Source organism: Nothobranchius furzeri, chromosome 3, assembly GCF_043380555.1.
Source record: "Nothobranchius furzeri strain GRZ-AD chromosome 3, NfurGRZ-RIMD1, whole genome shotgun sequence".
In the NCBI taxonomy this organism is placed as follows: Eukaryota; Metazoa; Chordata; class Actinopteri; order Cyprinodontiformes; family Nothobranchiidae; genus Nothobranchius; species Nothobranchius furzeri.
The window spans coordinates 53,097,731-53,123,860 of NC_091743.1; the positions used below are offsets into that span (position 1 = coordinate 53,097,731).

Consider the following 26,130-nt stretch of genomic DNA (forward strand, 5'->3'; position numbering starts at 1 on the left):
GATTGGCCCACAAAGAGGATAAAGCTCTGTGATTTGTTCACTAAGCAGATAGAGCACTATGATTGGCCCACCATTATGGACCAATCACAGCTCTTTATGTGTTTGAAACCCCTCTAGAGAGCTGTGATTGGCTAGCCAGAGTCCTGGTAGGAGCTGCTGAGGTTCCAATGTAGCGTGCCTAGACCATTCTTTGCAAAGCAAGAATTTGGTCTAGTTCACTAGGCTACCATTTAAGCCTTTTTACACCGAATGCTGAACAGATGCGATCCAGTTTCTGCATAAGTCAAAAAATACTGAGTACAATCAGAGTATTCACACTGGTTGCAATGCGTTGTGGATCTGGTAGCAGAGCTCTGGAAAGTTTCCGCATGGATTCTATTTTTTCTGGACGCTGCCTGCAAAAATATGCAGTTTTTTTTTGCAGAAAAGATGTAATTCTGACCAGGTTTTTCACTAATTTCTGCTGTAAAAATAATCATTTACGGCAGCAGATTGATTCATTAACTAATGATAGCTTAAACCACTATAACATAGTTGAGATTTGAGGTTTTTATTTCAAGGAAGCAACACATTTTCCCTTTTGTGACTAGCTGTTAGCTCATCAATCCCATCAGAACCAAACTGTTGTCTAAACGGAAGTTATTCATATCTAAATGACTCAGGTGATTACTGTTCATGTGACTGTCACAAAACACATCAGAAGATCTGACCAACGATCTCCAGACTAATTTATCGGTCCTGTTGGATCAGAACGCTATTTCTCCAAACTCCAAATTCAGGAATCTTTCAACAGGTAAGATTTTTGAATGAAATGTGTCGGAAATATCCATTCAAGTCTTGATTGGTTCTTGATTGTCTTGCCCGAGGATACAACGACAGCGACAAGCTGAGCGGGGCTCGAACCTGCAACCTTCTGATTACGGGGGAAGCACTTTACTCCTGTGCCACCATCACCCCAGTTCCAGGAAGCAGCCAGGTCATTGGCTCAAATAATTTTATTTCAAAATGATGTCAAGAGCAGGAGGAACTGTGACTGAGCAGGGTTTAAATAAGGCCCAGTCCCAATATTCGTACTTCCACCTGTGCGTTTCCGTCCAGGTAAGGTGTCCCGATTCCCAAGTGCAGAAGTTGGCCACGCCCCTTTTGCACCTTTGATCTGCACTTTGCCCAAGTTTGCACTGATGTGAAAAAAAAAGTATTTTCAAGTATAATCGTTGAAATATTGAGCATTTTATTATTGTGTGCAAATAAAGATGATTGTTCCTCTTCCGGTCAGGAAAAAAAAACATTTTGATGTTCATGGAAAATCAAATTTTCAATATAGAATCAAATTTTCATAGTTTCCTCTTTTAACCAAAATGAAAGAAGTTCATTTTAAGACGATTAATGATATTTATCCATGCTCTGAATGTTTTAGACTAAGCATCTTTTGTACATTCTTGCTGTTTTTGTCTTCAAATTACATTTAAGTTTCTTTTTTAAACACAGATAAGGTTTTTCTTTACCTGGCTGACGGTTTCGTTTGCAGCTGCAAACATCCTCAGAGCGTCTGCCCTTCAAGTTTTTGAAGGGCGGGGTGATGTGGTGATGTGATGGAAGGAGGGGTTCGAGTGATTGTGTGGGCTGCTGAGTCCTGGATGAGTTGAAGCTTATGAAGCGGTTTTTGAGGAAGAACATAGAGGAGAGGATTACAGCGATCGATACGAGAGGTAACAAGACTATGAACCAGGATGGAAGCAGCAATTGCACACTTGTCTACTACACACTCAAATGGGCCATTCCCATCTGTACTGGGTCGGCCCGGGCCGGGTAGCACCGGTCGGCCCCAGCCTGGCCCGCTTGATTCCACACATCCTTGTCTTAAGCCCATGTGGGCTGATTCTACCCACCAATCAGAGGCTTGCTCTAATGGAAGGTGTGAATTTGCTGTCAGCAGTGGGTGTGTTGGCCCTGGTCGGCCTGAAGCAGACCCCCTCGAGAAGAGGGCTGAGAATGAGCCTTGGTTGGCCTGGAAAAATACCAGGGCACCCAGATATGTAAACAACCTACGCTACCCGGCCCGGGCCGACCCGGTACAGATGGGAATGGCCGAAAAGCGTTCCTTCCAAGTGCACTTTGTAGGGTGCAGGGCGAGTACTGGGACTGGGCCAATGACTGAGGCGGTGAGTGGAAACAAAGGGAACAGGTGCGCCGATGACTGACCGTAATTATGGGCAGGTGTGAGTAATTTACTGTGGAGTAGGGACTGGGAGGCAAAACACAGAACAGGAGAGCTAATAACTGAAGATAAAATAAGATGATGCAGGATAAACTAAGGGCAAAACTCCTTGATAAGTTTTTTGTGTTTCTCTTACTTCTCTGTTCTTATCTTGTACACAGAGAAGTAAAGTTTTAGTTTTTTACCGTGTTTGCTGACAGTTTCAGCATCACAACAGTCGCCATCATCAGAGCTTCGCTGCTGTTCATCTGCAGGCAGAAGGGGATGATGCCCATGCCTTCCCCCCCGATCATCACATCCCATGAATGATCCAGCGTGCAAATGCCTTCGTCCCTGTTGTGTACAAGATAAGAGCAGAAAGACTAAGGGCAAAAGTTAACACAAGGCTAAACTAAGGAGACCAGAACACAATATTTCATCAACATGAAAACAGCATCATCTAAAATGCTGAGATAAATAACCTAAAGCAAGGGCATTCCCTTCCAGCTTCTGCAGAGCCTGATGAGCTGCAGCACAGGTGATTCAACCACTGAATCAAGTGTGTTGGAGCAGGGAAACAACTAAAACGTGCTGGATACCTGCCCTCCAGGCCTGGAATTGAATATCCATACGATCAAATTTAAGAAAGAGGGGAAACAGCGAAGGGCTGTGGGGTGAATGATTACATGAATAAAGGCAGCACGACAGTATTTCCTGAGGGATTCGTGGCTGCCAGCATCAAAACGGCTCCTCTTTGTGACAAAAACCTTGTTCTGAAATAAGATTTTCCAATCAGGTCATCTGGATCTGCTGACTCACCAAGAAGTTTAACATTTACACCAAAAACAGAGAACCAAACACGTTTTGTTTGAGCTCCTGACTCAGCAGTGGAAATGACTTCTGTTTGATGATTTGTTGTATAGAAAGTGATCAAACCAGCATCTTTCTGCCCAGCTGTTCAGTGTCAGCACATTTTAGCTGAATCATATTTTTCACAGATTACAGTATTTTCTTTTCAAAGCAAATGCAAACATCCACTGTGGAGTGCAGCATACATGTGGTATGTGCTGGCCCTGTGTCAAATTATCACATGCAGAGCTGCTGCTCCAACACATGGACGTGATGTGATAACAGTACCCATGCATAAACTTCTGTGGAAAAAAAGACATAAAACGAGTATTTTTGGCCACATTTTTTAATTAACTGAACATCCTCTCTCTGTTCCAGCCTGCTCTGTAACCACAGCGTGTCACGTCCCAGGATGTCCCAAAAGGAGACCGTAAGGACCCGTTTCCATCCCGACCCGCTGTGTGTAATGTGCCTTGGGTGGACCCCGACTCATGATCGCTGTAATCAGCACCAGAGCAGGATATTAGCTAAATTACACATGAAAGCAGGGATATTTAAAGGAAGCTGGAGTGCTAAATATTATGATAAATGATGGTCTTACACACGAAGATACGTAACAGCTGAGTGAGAATAACAAAGGCTTGCACGCAGCAGGAGAGGAGTGTGTTTGCCTGCGAGGACAAAACACGACACCTCGGTTTCAGCTCTGGAGCAATTTTAGAGAAGGTTTTTTTTTTAATTGGAAAAGTTCAAATCTTCTATTCTGGTTTAAGCAGATCAAAGATACTCAGAACAGATGAAGAAAGTTGAACCATGACAGGAAGCTGCTTTGGTTTGGAGTTTATTTTTAACCCAGAAACTTAAAGAAAACAGAAATCCTGATGGAGGACAAACAGGTACGAGCTGCAAACATTGTATCAGATGTAAAGCTTTGGTTCCACGACTCAGTTTCATTTGGTTTTCAGTTTTAATGCTTTAATCTTTGATCACTTAGTGCTGGATCTCATTAAGTGTGCAAACACAGAGCCATCGTGGTTGATTTGTGCTTTTAAAGCAAAACCCTTCAGGACATCAGATTGTGTCTTTTATCAAACTCTCATTACTTGAGACGAACCATGTCTCACACTCACACACACACACACACACACACACTCACACTCACACACACACACACACACACACACACACACACACACACACACACACACACACACACACACACACACACACACACACACACACACACACACACACACACACACACACGCACACACACACACACACACATTAGCATGCATGCGGAGGTACACATGGGGGTGGTGGTGGGAGGGGGGTAGATCAGATCATGAGTGCCAACTACCCAACCTCGCTCCTAACCCAAAGGGATGGTGAGGATGGTAGTTGGGTAGGACACCCTTGCCGTGTAATTTGGGGAGCCGAGCAGGGGAGGGCCCTCCTCCCTCCCCTCCCCATTCAGGGAGCACCCCACATGGCAGCAGGCAACCCAAGATGTCTGAGACCCCAAGCCAGCAGCCATCCACCCACCATGCCACAGCACAGGCCAGGGCCTCCAGACCATACCCCAACCCTGTGGGCACCCATCTCCACTCCACCATCCCTGCAACGAGAACTGTGTGATTCATTTCAGTTGAGTGTTTTTTTTACTTTGTGAATCAACAAGATTAATACAGGACCCCTATTGTTCAAAGTGATGCCAGCTCGGTTTTACCTTAATGTTCTCTCTGTCCACCAGTTTGTCTCGGCTGCTGACTACACCTCCCTGGTTGTCCAAGTGCTCGTCTCTCTTGATACAGGAGATGTGTCCCCCAAACTCAGTTATCATCCACACCTTCTTATCGACGTCTCCCTCTCATCCACTTCCATCACCTCCACCCTCCCCCACCCACCACACACCTACGCCCCCCTCCTCCCGTAAACCGTTCTAAGTGGATACCCCACAGGAAGGGTTTCTCCATGAGGGGAAATGGTTCCCAGATGTCTGCCTTTGTGTCACCGTGAGCTCCTCCTGGGATGGAGCGCTGGAGGGGTGGGGGTGTGTGTGGGTGCAGTGTGCTATATGCAAACATCTCCAACAGCAGCTCAGGAGGGTGCACAAACTCTCAAGGTGAAGGTGAGGAGGACTCTGGTGACCGGTGTGGATTTTAAAACACACCACTAAGGATCGGTCACGCCGCTGCGCCCCTACCAGCGGAGCACGTCATCGCTGAGCTCCGGCCTTTTCTTCTATGATGAAAATTTAGTTGACTGCATTACAAATTTTCAGACCCCCCCCCCCCACCCCCCACCCCCCCACCCCCCACCCCCCCACCCCCCGCTCTTCAGAGTAGGAATTCTGTCAGGGTCAAAACCATCTGGAGCAGAGACACAGAAAGACAACACATCTGCCTTTTCTGATACCCAAGCTTTCCTGTGTGTGTGTGTGTGTGTGTGTGCGTGTGTGTGAGCCCATGTACTGTATATTGAAACCTGTATGATCTATATTTGCCCCAGAAAGGGTTAATCATGACCCCTGTGGAAGCAGAAAAGAGATGAGAGCAGGGCCTAAGCGTTTAGTGAAACATTATGTCAAGACTCTGACAAGGAAATGAAATGTGTAACATCAATCAGCCTATGAGGATCGAGATCAAACGAGCCTCCACACTCCTCCATCTGGTTCTGTTTGGACAGCCCCCCCCCCCCCCCCACTTCTCCTTTCTTCTCCTCCTCCGTTCTTATTCTTTTGCCCCTCTATTCTACTATTCCTGTTGGCCTTCTTATTAGCTCATTTTTTCCATCGCCGTGGCACAGAGCCACTTCTCTAATGGTAAGAAGCAGCTCCCGAGATTAACATCAGCAACAATGACTTTCCTGTCCTTCCACCGTCTCCGTCAGAGCTCCCAGCGAAGCTAAGCTCTAATACCAATTAATCCTGGAGTTGACTTGGCCTCTTATGTAAATGAAACCTCTTTCCACTGTCTTTCTTTGATGATGGCCAGTTTTTCCCTCCTCCTATGAGTTGATTGAACCCAACAGGGATTTAGTTACTTCGAGTCGCTGTATGACTGAAATGTAAACCCGAGCAATCACGGGGCTCATCAGAAATCTCTCCGCTGCGGAAATCACACCCAAATTCTTGGCTGGAAGCCGCCAGGTGCCGTCTTATGACATGAAACAAATTCACAATACCTGATTCATTCCTGTAAAGATTCATGCACGCAAACACAAACGCTTCATCATCTCTTCTGCAGAAAACTCCCCACAAGATGTTCTCCAGTTATCGGCAGATGAGTCACTCGGCCATGGCACATTTAGGTAGAAATAGTTACAGTTAGGAAACTGAAAACAGGGGCCCATTGACGTAATTGGTTAAAATTGTAGGCTGCACGGATTGAGCAAGCAAAACCTGATGTCATGTTCTCATACCTGCTGTGTCACGACCGCCGGTGTGAGGAAAATGTGTCTTAAGTGGCTGCAGACCCAGATGGGTCGACCGTTCCGAGGTGGGGACATGTGCCGGCACTGCCTTCAGGCCATGGATGGCACAATTAGGTGCTCCCTCTCTCACCTTTGCAGACTGGGGTCTGTGGGTCAATGGGGTCAGGGGTCATTGAGGGTCCTGCCTGAGTTCTCCTTCCCATCGCAGCATTCAGGAGTCACACAGAGGACGTCAGGAGTGATTATAAGGATGTTTAAGCCACAAAAAAAAACTGCTCCAAAACAAAGAATGGTGAACAAACATCAGTGAACAAAGAGATGATACGATTCCAAAGATTAGTCTATTTTGTAACCGTCACGCTTTTCCTGGCTCTTGAATCTAGTGTGGTCAAACATTTATGAGGAAATAACACAGATCTAGATGGTTCACATCAACACTTCACTATAATTATCACTTTTAACCCAAGGGTAATGAGTATTAATGAGGCCTGAAGCATCCATGTGGTGATGATCAGACATATACGGGCTGTGTGGATACCAGGATGCATGTGGACCGAAGGTCCAGCCCAAATCTGGAACCCATAAACCTCAGACGTCTTTGCAACATTAGACGCAGTTATTCTTATTGGCTGAGCGTGCCACTTACCCCTGTTCCCTCTCACCCTCCCCTTCTAATGTATACTTCCTGCTTTCAGGCTAAACCACACCCTCTGGAAGTCCGCTGAGCCAATGAGAAGCGCCCGCAGGCCTCGGGTTGGCGTTTAGCTTTAAAAGAGGCAGAGGTAGGCCTGCCTGTCAGATGGTTTGTTGTTGCTCCGTCTGCTAGGAAGTTAGAGGGGTTGAGAAAGACTGAAGTTTAACAAGGTAGCCGGGACAGCCAGGCGTCACATCTGATGGAGCTTCAGCAGCCGTAACTTTCTCTGTCGGAGGAGAAGGCTTTTAAAAGGCAGGCGTGTCAAGCTGAGGTTCGCTGAAGGTGTTCGAGCGAGGCGACGGTGAGTGAAAAGCCGTTCAGATTCCTCGCTGAGCAGTGAAGGTCAATGCTGGACACTGCAATGAGAGAAGAGGTGTCCTGCACCAACTCCCCCGAAGGAGGGCTGGGAGCCAGCGAAGAGGAGCTGGAGAGAGGATCCAAAAAGAGCCTTCAGGCGGGAAACCGAAAACGTTCCCCTTATCCTAAGAAGGATAGCCTGAGTCAGACGGAAGAGAGCAGCACCGGCAGCGCCAGCAGCCTGCTGCCGGCCGGGCCGAAGAGGCTGAAGAAAAGCCCCACAGCTATCGTGTCGCTGGCTCCCACATCCCTGGCTCCCAGGTCGGAGCCGCCCTTCGAGGAGCTCCACTCTCAGCGGGTCATCGCCAACGTGAGGGAGCGCCAACGCACTCAGTCTCTGAACGATGCCTTTGCCTCTCTACGCAAGATCATCCCCACGCTACCCTCCGACAAGCTCAGCAAGATCCAGATCCTGAAACTAGCCTCGCGCTACATCGACTTCCTCTATCAGGTGCTGCAGAGCGACGAGATGGACGCCAAGCTGGCCAGCTGCAACTACCTGGCCCACGAGAGACTCAGCTATGCCTTCTCCGTCTGGAGGATGGAGGGGGCCTGGGCTATGTCTGCCAGCCACTAGGACCCCAATAAACCTCTGTCATCCATCCTCTCGTGTCCACACCTCCACCCTGCCAATCTCTGTCTGTGTTTGCACCCATTTCCTGACCTCTGACCCTCAGAAACATTCCCTCCTGGTCTGAACTTAACCATTTCATCTCAAATCTTTGCATGCATTTCTCAACCTATCGTATCTCTATGATGCATGATGGCTCACTCTTTCTTTAAAAAAATCTATTTTTGCAACTGAATATATGCTGCTGGACCCCCCCCCCCCCCCCCCCGCCACAGTTTCTGCACTTCTTCCTTGATTTTATCAAGAGCAGCAGGTCACAGCTCTGCAACCTTGCAGGTGAGCACGCACACACACACACACACACACACACACACACACACACACACACACACACACACACACACACACACACACACACACACACACACACACACACACACACACACACACACACACACACACACACACACAGAATAAAAGAAAGAAAGAAAAGAAATGTAAGTTTGGTTTGATGAATTAAAAAATTATATGATTGAAAGACTTTTAAAAAATCCTAAATTTGAATCCAGTGATGTGAGGCTGAGGAAACAAAACATTATTAGCCTTTTTACCAATTTTGATTAAAATACACATAAATTTTGTCCTCCAAACACGACGATTCAAAACTATTTTCTGAGAGACGTCAAAAATCTCCACCGACCCAATAAAGACACATTAAAATCGCTGTAGAAGAAGAAGAAAATATCATTTCTAAAGCGCCTCTCAAGATAAAAATCAGGAGGCGCTTAATGTATAAAACCTAATAATTGTCAATAACTAAACTTTATAGATTTAATTTCTAAAACTTTATTTTCAAATGTGTTAAAAAGTTATAAATTTTAAATAAAAAATTATTTAGCAATTGTCCAAATTATCTGGATTTTTTTTGCTATACATGGAATTAAGTTTTTTGATAAGAAAAGATTAAGTAATTATTTTCCTTAAAGTATCTTATGAAAAATGTAAAAGTATTTAATGTATAAAACCAACACTATCTTATAAGTCATGAAATTGTGCATAATTATAAATGTCTGCAAGTCAAAACTTTCTTTTGTAATGAAAACAAAAAAACAAACAAAAACAAATTTATATATACAAGTGTTCTACCTCGATTTGTCCCCAAAAACTTGTCATAACAGAATGTTAGAGACTGAAGCCATCTTACATAAATATAAACACACTTAGCGCGGTAGCATGACTCCATAATTCAAAGAGGCTTTTCACTCGTCTGCCTTTATGAAGTGAAACAAACTATTATCTGCACCGTGATCTAACCTCCCTGGCTCCAGTGTTTGACAGACCTCTGATGAATTTAAGACAAATGTTTTCCTCCACAATCTCCTGGGTCTGTTTTCTTTTTTCAGCCACTTTAGCAGACCCCAGATTCCTGTACAGGTACAGCATGAAAGAAGAAAAGGGAGAGTGAGGAGGAAAAGAAAAAAAATAAAGGAGGCACATCTCTCCCTCTCCCCCTGCAGCCTTGCCCTCTTTCTTGAGGATTCCGTATCGTGCAATCAGGCCTCGCCGGGGCCCAGACAAGCAGGAACCTTTAGATTGGAAACAGTTGTGAGGTATTAGGAAGGTGTGTGTAGCAGGGTTAGGGTCAGGCGCCTGTGTACGTCAGTGTATGCACATGCTGTGTGTGTGTGTGTGTTTGGAGCTTTAATTAGCTGTGCAGCGGAGAGAGCGTTTGGATAAACAGGAATAAACTCACTGATGTGATTTCCCTGATTTCATCTCTCTTCTCCTGGTTTTAGTTTTGCAAATCTTTGGAGATTTCATTCAGTCACTAAAGGCAGCCAGGAGGCCCTGTAAAACACACACAGACACACACACACACACACACACACACACACACACACACACACACACACACACACACACACACACACACACACACACATACGCACACACACGCAGCTGCCGCCCATGTGCACTCTGCAGGTGTTCCAGAACCGAACCTCCTGCGGCCTCGACAACAGAGGATGTCTAGCTTTAGGAAAACTGAGGTTCCTGCATGCAGCCACGTGTCCTTGAACGCATCACAACTTTGGTTACTCTGCCTCTTATCATCAGCTCTGTGGGGGCCGCCTCAGAATGTGCTGGAATCCCAACCAGAACCTCCAGTTTCAGGAACGACGTGGTGTTGGGAAAGGTCAGGGAACTTCAAAAGCATGACTACACTGATGAGGTCATGTTTAGGAAGACTTTGTAATGAAATCATTCTTACGCAAAAACACACACCGAAAACTCAACTAATCAAAAAATCGTTGCCATAATTAACGAGTCGTCCTCTACGAGAGATGCTATTTTCTGCAAATTTATAACATCAAATTTGCCATTTTGATCTTCAGCATGAGTCAAAAATCTTTATTTTGCGATTACCAATCAACATTTTGTGAACCCTACTAATTTTCATTTTTATTTAATCTGCAGTAGCTCATTTTAAATTAACCCAGAAGTAGCTTTCTCATAAAATTGCACATTTCTAAAACACGCAAACATATCTGCTCTGCGTGAGACTTCAACAAAGGATTGCTCTGCTGGAAGTGGAGAAAACAATCCTCTTTCTATTGTTTATACGATAATCACAAAGTTTCTAACTGCTCTGCTGAATGCTGGCTTAGCTGCACCCATGTGTGTGTGAGTGTGAGTGTGTGTGTGTTTTCCACCTTGGACTGACCAGCTGTTGGACGCCGTTCTGTGAGTACTAAATCACTGGCCTTCACTCCTGGCTGATCTGGGACCAGATGTAAAGGCCTTTGAGGCTCATCTGTGTTCAGTAAAGCCTCGTCCAGACGTTGTGGCTCTTGATAGTCATCTTTATTTTTAGAAATTTCAACTGAGAGCTGAGCACAGGTGTGTGTGTGTGTGTGTTTGCACATTTGATGACCTCATGTGTGTGAGCGTGTATTCTTCTATGTGATGCAGACAGCTGCAGGGACAGAGTGGCAGAGGAAGGAGTGCTGATTTGACACGTAGGCAACAAAAAGCCGCAAGACTTCGGCCCAAACGGATCTATCAAACAGAACCATGTGGCTACACACAGTTTTAAAAAAGAACACGTTCTTAGATTTAAAAATAACATAAATGTCATTTTCATTCATACTTAGTGGCACTACTGAAAGAAGCAAAGATAAAAGAAAAAGCTGTTGTCAATTTACATTTTCTCACTTTTGCAGCGTTTTAGGAGGAATGTGATCAGGAAACATGGGTCTTATTTGTGTTTCTCTGTCTCTGTGTGTGTTTCTTGAGGCACGGAAAGACTGTAATTAGGGAGAGCTGCAGATTAAAATGTTTGCTTGTTAAAAGCAAGGTTGGTTAAAGAGCTGCACAGATTTTTCCACTTTCAACAAGACAAAGTATTTGTTTGCTTGAATCAGTCTTTAGCATTAACCCATCCTTGTGTTTTTCTCTCTCCACAGGGAAAAAAAAAACATTAACAGGAAATTCTTCAATTTCAAGACTCTTCAGGTTTTTCTTCATGCACCTTTTGCTTCTTCTCTTTCATTTTCGTTTTCTGGACACGTGCTTGACTCTTGAAAGTGTAACGCGTCTCTGAGACTCAGTGAGGACAATGGACTGCTGAAGGATTGAATGCTGAAGGATTGAAAAGAGTTTTGGGAAAAGACAAAACAAACAGCTGGCCTGCGGTGACAATGAAACTAAATGGCTGCTGGTTCGAGTGCCTTCGAGAACACCGGGACAACCATCATCCAGCCGGATGGCTCACAGCCTGACAGACATTAGGATGACTAATGATGATGACTCGGTGATGGTTAGAGGGCGGTCACAGCCAGTTTATGTTTACAGCTAAAATACTAATAAGCTAATTGCTCTGGCGCTAAAAGCGGATAGGCGGAGGAGCAGATCTTCGTCTTCTTCGCTGCGCTGCAGAGACTCAACAGCTTTCTGTGTATTTTTGAATATAACTGTTTGTAAATTTGGCATATCCACACTGTATCACCTAAAACCCATGCTTTTACTCCGATTCAACGAGAAGCCACTGATCACAGTTCAGCCAGTTGCTTATTTTCGCATCAGCTTGTCTGTCGTTAGCGAGTAGCTGCTGAAAGCTGTGCTCCAAACCAGCTTTAAAATTAAACAAGAATACAAGATTTTACTTCATAGTTTAAAAATTAATGCAGCAAGAAAGTTTCCTAGATAACGTGCCAAAGTGCTGATGCAGTGATTACGCGTGAGTGATTGCTCTTTGATCGTGTTGCTTTTGTGCTGATTTTCATTTGCTTTTAATCGTTTGTCTTGTGCCGTCTCCTGTGAACAATAAAGTTTTACTCAATGCTGTATGGAAGTTCAGTGTTTATATAGTTAAAAAAAGGAGATTTGTTGGTTTCTGGCATAACAATACAAACGTTTGAGGACATTATGATCACTCACATAACAGAAGACCGTGAAACACTCCTGCAAGAACAATAAACCATGTCTGATGTAGATAATTTATGTTTATTAAAGACTGAAAACAGAAAAGTAATAAAAAGCAGAGAAAAAACAGTACATATGTACACTGTACAGGAACAAATTCTAACTAACCGGACTTGGCCTGAAGTTTAAACTGTTAAGGCTGCCTGAACTCAGGCTGGTCAGTGTGACGATCAATGGACAATTTGGTCTGTAGGCTTTATTTTAGACATCAAATATATATAAAAAGATCTTTGCATTCATTAAGACATTAAAATAAGACATAAAGGTTGTTATTGCTGCACAGCGCCACGTGACTTCACATTTTTAGAACTTGAATAAGTATTGAGAGGTTTGGAGTGGTGGCAGAGAACATTCTGCGTTAGCACCGTCTCCACTGAGTTAGACACGCAGAAACAACTTCAAAGACATAAGAAATATGGAAATATAAATATGCGTAACGTCAAATGAATTTGTTTATAAATCTGAGATTTTGATGCTTTCCGACTGGAACGAGAAAAGAAACATTTGCTAAGTCTTTGAAGTCCTTCAGGCCATTCCAGGCCACGGACGGCACATTGCTCTCATAAACCACACCGGGTCCAGTGGCGGCGTGTGGATCCGATCCACTGTGTGTTCAGCTTCCGTTGCCCCATCCTCTAGCTGCTAAATGCTATCGGTTGGTCTGGGCAGTAAAACAGCTCAGCCATTCAGAAACGGAATAAAAACACAATCAGATCGTTCTTGTTTAACACTAAACAGAGAGACAGTAGGAATGCTCTCCCACAGGAAGGAACACGGGTCTACTTCCCAAGGTGTAAGTGCACCTTGTGTGTGATTGTCAGATGTAGGGCTCATCCTGAATCTCCAGAGCTGGTCTGCATTTTCACAGATACAATCATCAGTGAGTGGTCACGAGGCACCGAGGCGTCGTGGGTGATCTGGTTTGTTTCAACTCCCGTTGCTTTGACGCCCCAGCGAGTAGAGGTATCACCCATTTACTGTGACTAAGGCCACCCAAACTAATTACAGTAAGTCGACATGTTGAAGATGCACTTTGTGAGTGTTTCTGCTTTAATCTGCCACCAATCAGCGCAGCCGTCTGAGCTAAACGGGCTGCGTGCGCTCGCCTGACAGGCAGAGGAAGAAAAAGTAAAAGAGATTTGAGAAAATATGTGGAAATAAAAACAATATGAAACATATGCATCTCAGACTTGAATGTAGCCTCTCTCTGGATTCTTAAGCATATACTGACATTCAAAGAAAAAACCCATAAAACCAAGATCAAACAAAACGTTTGACTGTCAACTGAGCTGGAAGAAAATACAGTGCAACATGATAGATAAAAAATAATCTTTTTTTCCTTCATTGGATTTTTGTCACACGTTGAAAGACGGCAGGATTTATTTCTTTGAGGTGTGGAGAACCTGCCGTTGTCCACTTTGGCTCCGCTCCACCGTTAAAGCTAAAGAGTGGTTCTGTTCACGTCCCCTCAAAGAGTTCGTTTGTTCCTGCTACATGTTGCACCCGCTGCCACCACGGATTCGTCTTTACTCTGCTTCAGGGACGTTTTATGAAAATTGTCTCTGGGATGCAGGACTGGAGTCTTCTTCAGGAAGAGCCTGCAGGGATGTGATGAGAATGTGAATGTGGCTCATCTGTTCCTCGGAGTGTGTCTGAACCAGAGAGCAGCCAGTGCTGAAGCGGGAGGTGTTGCAAGGTGACATCTGCTTCCAGTGGTGATCCAACTGCGTTTTACACGTGGCTGTGTGTGTGTGTGTGTGTGTTTGCACAGAGTTTAAAGGCTTCCTTTAGACTGCATCTTTTCCTCCCACATCATTTAAGTCTGTCTCCTGAAAAACAGAAAAAAAAACCCAAAGATGTTGCTCAACATTAAGACAACTCTAGCAGTGATGTTAAAGTGAGATAAGGAATGGCGTTTCCTGCACCTTTCTGATACCATGGACAGAGAAGCGATGGCACTGATGGCCTCGCTGTCCGAGTCTCGTCTGAGTCTGTGTCTCTGTGCTTGGAGGTAGGACAGATCCACGGTGCAGGCTGAACCCCTCACGCTCTGCCAGAACTCACCTGAAAGGAAGAGGGGTGGGGAGAAGGAAGCAGGAGAGAGACGTTAATGTCCTCAGCTGTTAGTTTCAGAGATGTTTTCATCCTGAACTTTCCTGTAGAGTAAGTACTGAAGGAAGTACTTCCAAACACCAAGTCATAAAAACATGACTTGGTGTTTGATCCTCTGGTTGTAGATGTTTGATCTGAATCTAAACAATGGCCGTGACATAAACAGCCTGAGGTCCAGAGATCTGTGACGGTAATTTCAGAAATGTAAACCTAGAGTGAGTTTCTTCTCTCAGGGCTCTCAGCCCTGTGTGTCACACAATTACAAAAAAAAAATACCCAAAGTGTGCTCATCTATAAGTGTGTGTGTTCTGGCTGAGCATGAAACTTACACACACTTCACCCCGGGCCCGAATTATGGGCTTAACATTCCTGCGGCTATTCAAATATTTTTAATTAATCTAATTTGGTTGGGATAACATTTGTGTGCAATCAGGAGGGGATGTTGTGAAGGTCGTGTGCCAGAGAAGTGTTTGAAGATAATTGGAGCCAGGGCAGCTGTGTGTGTGTGTGTGTGCGTGCGTGTGTGTGTGTGTGTGTGTGTGTGTGTGTGTGTGTGTGTGTGTGTGTGTGTGTGTGTGTGTGTGTGTGTGTGTGTGTGTGTGTGTGCGTGCATGTGTGTGTAAGTGTGTGTGGGATGGCTGGAGTGATAGGAGACAGGGATGTAAAAGAGGAGAGGTGGCCAGAGAGCAGGAGCGATAAAAGTTATAAAAATCAAAACCTAAATAAACTAAATAGCAACATACCCGAGGAGCTGAATCTGACACAAATGTTTTATAAATTCTTGTTATTTTTTAATATTAAGATTCTGTCTACACCTCAGAGAACGGACAGTATGGTTGATGCAATCCTCTTGTGGAAAATAAAAGCTTACTGAAAGAAGCTTGTTTATTTCCTTCAATCTGGCTGAGGGAAATAGATTTCCATCTCACATTTGTTGTGACAGTTGTTGTACGAGTTATTTGTGACACTTGGAATTTATTTGCTGGTGCATCCAACATTTTTGTTTTACAGAGATTACACAATCAGTGCTGCAAAACCCATGGTTGGCCTTTCTTTTATTTTGAGTTGACTTTCCTCTTTTCTCACCCTGAATCTGGATGACTCTCTGCAGAGAACGCACGGCGTTTTCACACGGCTTCTGGTCCAACACGGACTGGGACAGCGGCTCCACCTGGGGCCCGATGCAGAGGTTAGAGCGTGAAGCAAAGATGCAGATACGTCTACTGTATGAGCTGTGACACATCTCACCTCCATGCCCAGCAAGGCGCTGACACAGGCTTCAGATGCGTCGCAGATGGCTTTGAGATCGTGGCCCCCCTCTAGAGCGAGGACAACCCGGCCTCCGGCTAGTGACATCAGCTGACGAGTCAAAAAACCGAAGCCTGAGAAAAACAAAAACACGAGGCTAATCAACTGATAAGTTATTTAGCCGCTTCCTGCCTCTAAGCTCTCCTTCATGTCGTCATTTACAAGTGGAGACATAACAGCATGGGGATGACATCACAGGACAGGCCTGAGCCTTACACTTGGCCGTGACCTTGTATCCTCCCAGCGAAGGTGGATGTCCTTCAACAGCATCGAAGCCGGCCGACACCAGCACCACGTCGGGGGAGAACTCATGGGCAATGGGCATCACCACGGCTCTGAGGACGGAGAGAAGTGTGAGTGTGCTGATTCATCCCCGAGCTCTGGGTGAAACCTGATCGTGCGGTGAGGAAGCTGCTTTAAACAGGTGCTCGTGAGAAAAGACCAACTCTCAGGAGTGAATCAAATATTACATAATAATGCATTCAGTGACTGAAATCATATCAGATGAAAGAGATGAATTACTGTAATAATCAGACACAATGAAAGCCACGCAGCGGAGGCTGAGCTGATTGATTTTCAGCAGGAACATTCATCCAGCAGGACGTATGGTGGATTGCTAACTACAAGCATTTACCGGGTTGAACACGCCCTCCATTTGAAAATGATGAAAAGAGAAATTATGAAAGGCAACGCTCCAAGTGTTTGATCTCAGATCCCCATCCACTGTTGGGAGGCAGCCAACACTGGGAGGTGGTGCACCTCCCAGGTGTGAATGTGTGCAACTGTTTAAATGAAAAAGGAGTTCATGCAGAAGTAATTGTACTTAGATGCACTATTTTTAGGTTACAGAAATCAAAACTACATCGGAGACACTTTGTGAGTGACAAACTAATTTGGAGAGAGGTGTCCACAGGCTGCGTGTTCTGGTCAGTGGAGACCACTTTCCCTGCTCACTCAGGAACTCTGTCTCACTTCCTCTTGTCTCCTGCTGCCAGTTATGTAGCAACAACACACGGACTATGCCGCCGTAGATTCTCCCTCACTCACTCACCCTTTTTCTCTCAGCGGCAGTTCAAAGGCATTTGTGTGCGTCTGGTTCCTATTAGGAGCTCGTCCCTCTTCTCACGTCACTGACAGCCAGCCATCTGGGATCCATTGGGCCTAATTACACCGCCTTTGGATTCTCTAACAATGCACCCCCCACTTCTTCTCCTCTCCTCCGCTGTATTCCCCTTTCCTGCATAGTTCATTGTTTGCCAGTAGCCAGTTGGAAATGTACGAGTGTGTCTGCGTACCGGTGTGTGCTCCATTTCACCTGAGATTAGAGTAAACTGGGATTATTGTAGTAATCCTCCACCTGTACTACAACATGACACCTAATCTCTGCACGGCTGAGCCCTCGCTTGATTGTGCCCACCATCGCTATGGACCACTATATTTCTCCTGTTGCTAAAACCCAGCCAAACACACACACACACACACACACACACACACACACACACACACACACACACACACACACACACACACACACACACACACACACACACACACACACACACACACACACACACACACACACACACACACACAATTATAAAGGCAAACTGAATTGTAGAGCTGGCACTCGTGTACACAGGCTTAACAGCAAAAAGCTGATATTACTATGCCTACATTTCCCCCACATAACGTGCTACAGAATTATTAACGCCACTAAAAACTATTTAAAGGCAAAGTTGGCTGAAAATCGGCTTCTTCTGACCTAAATGATCAGCAAGGAATGCTGTTGCTCTCCTGATCATGTGACAAAGGTCTTAGCAGCAGCTCGGTATGAGCTGCAAACCGCTGGGCCACCAGGACACTCCTCCTCTAGCGAGCGTTTATATGATGTAGGTTTCATGGGCAACACATAACCATACAGTACTATGTGTGTGGTTAGCTGAGGAAGTTTTACACATGAAAACACATGCAATTTCCTAAAGCGAATGAAAAAAAATAAACACTCAAACCAGACAGCTGCTCAGGAAAAGACCAGTTGTTTCTTAATTAGAATCCAGGGCAGGAATAAACACTGGACGTAGTGTTTCCAAGCCTGCCTACTGGGTCAGTGAATTTCACCAGTATGAGTTAGCTCATTAGCATCTTTGGTCTGATGAGGGGCCCACCCACTGTGTCTGCTCCAAGCTCTGCGAAGCGTTCACATATTCATCTGTTGGCGAGCCAGAGCTGCTGACAGACACATTCTGCACTCGCCGTGGCGCGGTGCAGAGCTAAACCGCACTCGCTCGGGTTATCAAGCCCGGTGGAAATGACAAGTGTGCTGAAAAGGTGTGTTCTGGTATCACACAGCTGTGTGTCTTTGTGCTGTGTGTGTGTGTGTTTTATTGACAGTGTGTAAATATTTCACCCATTTTACGCAAACTGGACTGCCTTTGAGAGAATTCAGACGTTCAGTCCAACATGGGCACGAGTGATCATGTGATTACACCTGATGTTGCTTTGGTATTAACACACACTCCTGAGCTGCATGTATTGAAGGTATAGATGACTACTAAGAAAGGAAGTGTACACACACACAATAACTTTTTTAAAAACTCTTCCTTAATGCAAATAAAATTTGAAATAGTATGCAACTCAAATAAAAACACAAGATCTATTATTAATATTATATAAACCTGACAATTTGTTTGTATGAATACATTTTCTGATCTACATCTAGAAAATTATTAGTAGTGTTTAGACTCTAACCTCGACATGTTTGTGTGTCACATTAGCGGGATAATACAGAGCAAACACTTCACAGCGGAGAGAGGAAACCTGGTTCGGTTACCTGAATGCAGCCAGGTATTCTGCATCACCCATAGGAGGATTCAGGCCTCCAGTCCACCCGACATTCACATTGAAGCCTCTGCCTTCATATGCACCCACCTGGGTAGACAGACCAGGGAGAACACATCACTCAGACTGTGTGAGAGAACGAGTCAAGGAAGGTAACGGGTCCCAGTGAGGGTTGAGAAACGGCACCATGGTGACAGATTTGTGTTGAACGTTCACAAAACCAGTGCTGCTGTTGCTAAACGTTCTATTGCAGCAACACAAGGATAGTGACTGCATCGTTTTAAGGGAACACCAGGGAGTGATTAGGATTTCTAAATTAAATACGGATGGCTCTTAATTCAACACTCCTGTCCCTCCCTATATTCTGATTTCTATACAATTTGTCGAATGGCTTTATAAATCAGTGAGCCACAACAGTGTTACACCCGTTTATGGGTCCCAAGCTTTAGGCTACAACTTAGCTGGCCAAGTGCTGCCCGATCCACACTGAAATCAGCTTCAAACACATCATTTTGTTTAGTGTATTTATACACCAACAATACACACAAATGACTGTGTGTAACATGTCTGATTTATTAGAAATGTTCTAGGTGTTCTGTTTCATAGAACTCATTTTAAATGTTTTAAATGAGACGGATCCAAAGTGCCAGGCAGAAAGGATGGAGTACCTTCAGCTTGACCTCACACACTCGGGGCAGAGAGTGAACCGAGGCCTGGGTCTTGGAAAGAACTTAAGGATTCCTGTCTCTCCCTTTGTAGTCCCGCTAGCAGCCATTTAACTGCTCCCCAAACCCGTCACCATCAGTCAATATGTCAGTTTGAGGGGAGATTGAGGAGGTTGATTGACACTCTCTTGGCAACAATGTGTGGTAATTTCCTTTGTGTGTGTGTGTGTGTGTGTGTGTGTGTGTGTGTGTGTGTATGGGTGTGAGAGGATGCTTGAAAGAGAAAGAATGCTGATGAGCATCGCAGAGCGTCTGTCTCCATTCTGCTCTCAGTGGACGGGATGTTCACAGGGCAAATGAAAAACACATGAGGCCTCCTGTCCTCTGCCAACTGGTAATGTACCCACACGCACATGCTCGTGCACATGGACACACACAGAAAACACCCAGAGGCGTGCATGCACACACGTAAACATACAATTCCTGTTATAGCTCCGAGTGTCTTGCGCTTCCCTCTCTTTCATGTTTCAAGAGTTACTGAACTGGATTATGTAGCGCAGTGGTTTGCAAATGGCGGCTCGCGGGCCAGACGTGGCCCACGAGCCATCTCTTTGGGGCCCCCAAACCCCGCGCGCACCCCCACCCCCACCCCCGACAGGGAGATGTAGGATAGATAGAGCTGAGGAAAATAGTCAAATAATCAATGCATGAGATGCGGGTATAAAAGATTCTGCATCTTAGAAGAGTACCATAATCAATTATAGTGGAATGTAGTTGTGTTATTTCAACGGCAGCACCAGCGTAGCATCCACATCTGTCAGAGCGGTGTTCTCTGCATTTACCAGGTAGGAAACTTTGGTCAGCCTTTATGTGGTACTGCAGGGCTGAGCGCTGAAGTGATAACCTGAGACCGAACCCGAACCGAATCAGCCCGATCGGTTCTGTTGGATTTGGGCCGTGAATTATATAAATTGAGCGGGTTGCCACGCTCGCTCGATTAGCGACTGAGAGAGAGAGTCTGCTCACACATGAGAGGATCGGAGGACGCTCCTCCAAACACGCATTATTATTTTCATAATTTCATTATTGTTTCTCCTGGAAGCGCTCAGTCAGACCGAGTGCTGTGATGTCGGGAGGTTCGGTCTAGAGGAGGGAGCGGGGTGAGTGACGGCAGCTACAGTGTAATCATCTGTCTCTTTTATTTAGGGACACGGAGAAGTTAAAAGGAGAGAGAAATAGAAGATAGAAGTTCTTGTTCCACTTTATTCTTTTGTTTCATGATGATAAACTGATGTTAAATTCAGCTTAAAGAGAAACTGGGAGGAAGCTTTGGTTCATTTTAAGTTACAGGAGATCTTGTTTCCTATCTGCTCCTCCAGAGACAGCATGGACATGAGGGTCACATGGTGAGGGTCCCACAGGACAGGTTAGTGCGGTCACACAGCCGAGCTGGAGGGGGACAGGTGTCGTCGTTCTTTATATTGCAAGCTTGTGTGTTATATGCATTACAGCCAGCAATCCAAACAGCAGCAGCAGCAATCCCCCCCCCCCCCCCCCCCAGCCCTCTTGCTTCTGGGTCTCTTTTGCGAGTGGCCCTCGCACCATTATAATTGAGGACCCCTGATGTAGCGTGATGAATTGTCCATTTCTGACCTAAAGGCCCTGCTCTATTTGCTGTGCCCAAGCAAAACCATAAGTTTCTGACACAAGCCTAATCTACAAGATATGGGCCAAGGCCACTCATGCTCTGTGCTCTAATCTAAACTGCTGCTTCCTCGGACAGCACAGGAAAGAAGAAGAGGACCAAGAACTCTATTAAATAATAATTAAATAATGTCTGTTAGTCCAAATAATCATGTGAAGCCTAAGGTTCAATCAATCTGTGAAATACGAATATTAATTACTTGATATTATAATCCTATGATAATATATAATAATATAACTTTAAATATTTACACTAGACCAGGGATTCCCAAAGTGTGGTGCGCGCACCCCTGGGGGTGCGCGAGGTGCCGCTAGGGGGTGCGCGAGGTGAAAAGTGTAATGGCTGCGGAGCTCAGAGAAGTCTGTCATATGTCACCATTAGCGTAGAAACTCATTTGTGGGTGGGCCTAAGAAAAAGTAAGCGGGCACAATAAATGTAATTGAAAAGAAGTATATTTTTGCGCGCGCGTGTCCTCCACATGTGCCATAGCTTCATAATAACAATGCGCCGAGCTTCAGCACTCTGGCCTGCGCACGCCGATATGTTCCGTATTTGATCATTTTTAACAGTGTTGGAGGAATCTGAAGGTGGCGAGTCATTCTGGCAGATTGTAATTAACACCTGTCTCATGCAGGTGTTCTGACATTGTAAACCTCACACACAGAACATTGTGGATGTAACTAAATAACAAGAAATGATTCCCATTCAGGCTATTGACAGCGCACTGAAGATCTGAAGTTCAGAGTGCGTCTGTCAGAGATCAGACGTGTTCCAGCGGAACCACGGCTCACGGGTGCACAAGTGAGCACATCTGGGCTGGGCAGAAGGAATTTTACAACATTGGTTTAAATAGCGCGAGAAGCGGTGACTTGAGCGGCTGTGCCGCGCGTGCGCGCGCACACACACACACACACACACACACACACACAGATTCAATAAGTGCACACGCTGCTTTAACTCCGGCGCGCCGTCAGACTAAAGGCAGAAATGAACGCTGCCTCCACCGTGATAAAAACTTTTAAGAGGTTATTTTTCATTCAAGGTCAAATTAAGATTTTAGCTTCTGGGATGAGTCGGGTCCGCTACAGTCAGTGACTCCGAACCTGGCCACAACTCGCGTTACTGCAGCATTTGTTATTCCGGTCCGCATGACAGCGGATCGCAGATTCAGCCACACCATAAAACAGCAATAAGTCGGTCTGAGGCAAAAGTGAACCTCATGGCTATATCGTTTCCATATTTTCCCCTATAGACATTTGATTATGCACAAGTAGGTGATCAGTTCAGGTTTACGCAGAGCAGAAGGAAGGAGAGCGCTCTGGCCGCACAGGTTAAACGTTCCTACTTTAAGAAAACCGTTAAATTGCATTGTTTATGTGCTACCTGGGCACTCTAAATATTTATTCAAAATGAAATCAAAGTAAATTGTAATGGTATCGAATGCTTATTAATTACTATTTAAAAAATGAAAGTGATAGGGAATTTTTTTTAACCCTCTCTGTTTAGCTTGACATCTGATATATATATATATATATATATATATATATATATATATATATATATATATATATAGAGAGAGAGAGAGAGAGAGAGAGAGAGCCATGCCCCGATATGGGGGCTGGGGGGGGGGGGGGGGGTCGACATGGTCGGGACATAGAAGGGGGTGCGCGGCTAAATGAGTTTGGGAACCACTGCACTAGACTGTTCACACGTAATGTTAAAATCACATGACACATTCCTTTTTCTGATCCAATCAGAACCTTCCAGATCTGATGTGAGGTGTGGTTTTGTTGGTGCTTGTTAAATCTCCTTTTGTGGCAAATTCTGATTTGACCATAAATCAAAACATCCAAATTATAAAACTATGCCCCACGTCATCTTAACCTGAGTTCAAAGCGTTCTAGAGAAGTTGTCGGTGTGGCCAATCCGTAACGTTCCTCTTGAAGCTGAAAGAACCTAACGACAAGCTGGATTAAATCTGTTGCATGTTCCACCTGCTGCATCGGTTCCTTCAGAATAAAAGCTGAACCATCACGGCCCCTTCAGGGTCTCGCTGATGCCAATAAACTGTCGTGACCTGGGAGTATCTCAAGACGGGACTGGTCGGCAACCGCGGCTTTGCTACAGGCTTTGGTTCCAGACAAGGTCCAAGCTGGACCTCGACACCTCCTGATCTAAACGGGGACTTCCGCTGGGTACGTAGACTGACAGATGGCGTCTCCATGTGTGTTATAATCTCCAAACCAAAGCTTAGAGCGAAACACCATTTTACTCCCATCAGAACTAATCGTTTCTCCAGATTTGCTGGTTCTGAACATATTCACACACACACACCATTCTCAGTCTTACTCCACCTTAGTTCATCATACACACCGTGTTTAAAGTTAGTCTTGTTTAATTTGTTTAGAAATAAATCTTTTAACTTTTTAAACCTGACTCTCTTTCTTGGAGTTGATACGAAGTGTTGCTCAATCCCTGCAATAAAAAGATCCGATCTTCTGGTTAAATTTACTCAAAGATCCATTAAGGTGATATGTCATATTCTATGGTTTCTAATTAAATGTAAGAACATCTTCTCTACAATTATGTCTTTACTGGTTTCTGTGAGGTGCTCTGCGCTCTCCATTATGACTACGACATCACATCCCTACCCCTTGGTGCGATATATACCTACATGGGGACAGCAAGACTCCAGAGGTTTACCACACTGCTCAACAGAGGTTGTGAGTCTACTTCAGGCAAAGCCACATCCAAGCCAGGAAAGCGTTTTTATGCATCGTCCCTCATCGGGGGATTTTACGGGAAAACATTATTGTCGGGGAGCAGCGCAGAACAGGAAGAGGGAATGTGGAGGATTAAATGGGAGGAGGATGTCAGTGTGAGATGGGGTCAGTTCATCTGAATAGGGATAATGATCATACTTAGATTCTGGTAAGACCACAGGAAGAACGCACGGCCATCTCTATTTCAACAGGCACATGATACAACATCCTGCTGCAAAGCTGCCCTGAAGGTTCTCAGATAAATAAGAATGGAAGTAAATATGTGTTACTTTCAGTTTCTCTAAATGACAACAACATGTCACTGGGTGGACATGTTTGTTATCGTGCAAAGTAAGATGATAGAAGAGTGACAGCAGGCCTTTTAACAGAAAGGATATTAGATGAAACACGTGTGTAATGACTTCACACGTCAGATTGTAGCTGCTAAATTAAAATGTGACACGTTTAGATTTTAGACCTTAAAGTTTTTTTTTTATTTGGTTCTTGTGCAGTTTTCTTTCTTCTTCATAAATTGTCACCATTTATTTTGCTTCGACAAGGTCACGGTAGATACTGGACTCTAGGATCACAGATATAAAAAATATTCATGCCAATGCACATGAATCTAATTTTATGGAGGTGAAAGTTTTAAAACCATCCTTTTTTGTTTTTCAAAAAACACCCTAACCCTTTACAAGTAGTAAATAACTGCAGGCATTGCTGTGAGGGATGGCTACTTTAAAACAAAAACATCTTTGTTTACAGTAGATACCTCGACTGGATCTCCACTACCAGGAAAAAAATTGCCGTTGTCATAACGATGCAGAGAGATGTACAGCACGCTAGGGTCATCGTAGAAAGCATCCTGTGTGCCGTTACCGTGATGCACATCCTGGACAGAAACGTAAAGACAGGTTGGGATGCAGACACGTAATTAACATTTGTTCAAAGCACTATAGATGGCAAAAGAAACAATGTACATAACGTGATATTAAATGATCAGAAAGGCTTTTCTTATCAGGATATTTGCAGCTTCCAATGCAGTAAAATACCAGAGATTATATACTGTCAGATTTCTAAACACACATGCTGAGCAGAGAAACACAGCAGGCTGTGCACATGTATGAGTCTTTCAAGTGACTGTGTGTGATTTAGAATCGACTCGGGCATATGTGACAGCTGAGCTCACACCTGGACAGCAGAAATAACTAAATAATCCATATGAGTGCTACTGGAAGTCAGGGTACCAACGACACACTGTGCATTAGCTGTGCTGCTGGTCATGCGGTGGCTCTTTACCCAGTCTACGATCAGGATCTTGCTGACATTGAGTTTGTGCTGGAGCTGCTTGGCTGCGATCGCCACAGAATTGAAGTAACAGAAGCCCCTGTGAACAAACAGGAAGAGTGGCAGCCACATGTGTTTATCAGAACATCTTCAGCGAATTAATATCACAACATCACCATATGGACCTTAGGAGCCTCGGAGACAGTCATCTGGCTTTATGTTGTGGCTCTTTGGGCCGTGACAGTCACAGCACTCTTTGCCACGTTAACAGTTAAAATAGATACGCAAGAAATAAGCAAGTTGTTCTGCTTTGCTTTTTACAAACAAAACATGCTGCTATTGTTATGATATTACACCGAGTCTAAAATGTTGCACTGCTGGGAAATAAGGAATGCATAAGATCAAAGCTAATCATAAAATTCTATCCACGTTCCAAATGATAACGCAGTCAGAAGGCTGGCAGGATGATTGGTGAGGGATGATTTCGGAGAAATGAACTCATAGCGAGGTGCAGCAGTCTCCTTAAAACTCACCGTCTACAACAAAGGTATGCAAAAAAGTGTTGATGCATAAAAAAACAACAGTGGAATGTTGGAAAAGGCAGTGTCAGCATGAGCTTTAAGTGCCTGAGTGTGTGTGTGTGTGTGTGTGTGTGTGTGTGTGTGTGTGTGTGTGTGTGTGTGTGTGTGTGTGTGTGTGTGTGTGTGTGTGTAAGTGAACAATACACATTATATGCTGTCCAAACTTTGCTCATCAAGAACAGTCATTATCATCCCATAAATAAGCAGTGACAGGCTCTGCTGAGCTCACACACACAGCCCCAGCTGAATGTGGTTACTAGGCTAATGCCTGCTATCAAAAGACTGAC

The 26,130-nt window shown here is 44.7% G+C and overlaps 2 protein-coding genes across 5 annotated transcripts in view; one reads left to right on the forward strand and one right to left on the reverse strand.

Moving 5' to 3' along the window:
- Positions 1 to 7,330: 7,330 nt before the first annotated feature.
- On the forward strand, positions 7,331 to 8,439 carry LOC107385538 (twist-related protein 2). Its single transcript, XM_054750715.2, has one exon. It carries the CDS (start codon positions 7,522 to 7,524, stop codon positions 8,107 to 8,109), a length of 588 nt encoding a protein of 195 aa, XP_054606690.1. The 5' UTR covers positions 7,331 to 7,521; the 3' UTR covers positions 8,110 to 8,439.
- A 5,759-nt stretch (positions 8,440 to 14,198) lies between these two features.
- Positions 14,199 to 26,130, reverse strand: part of LOC107385537 (histone deacetylase 7) — a 55,880-nt gene continuing 43,948 nt past the window's right edge. For all 4 annotated transcript variants that reach the window (XM_070549880.1, XM_070549881.1, XM_015959482.3 and 1 more), the window contains exons 18-25: positions 25,275 to 25,362; positions 24,748 to 24,867; positions 18,836 to 18,933; positions 16,222 to 16,340; positions 15,946 to 16,079; positions 15,784 to 15,868; positions 14,511 to 14,649; positions 14,199 to 14,414 (exon numbers count right to left, since the gene is read on the reverse strand). In XM_070549880.1, the coding sequence (XP_070405981.1) occupies positions 14,402 to 14,414; positions 14,511 to 14,649; positions 15,784 to 15,868; positions 15,946 to 16,079; positions 16,222 to 16,340; positions 18,836 to 18,933; positions 24,748 to 24,867; positions 25,275 to 25,362 (796 nt within the window). In that variant the 3' untranslated portion in view covers positions 14,199 to 14,401. The remainder of the gene's footprint in view (positions 14,415 to 14,510; positions 14,650 to 15,783; positions 15,869 to 15,945; positions 16,080 to 16,221; positions 16,341 to 18,835; positions 18,934 to 24,747; positions 24,868 to 25,274; positions 25,363 to 26,130) is intronic.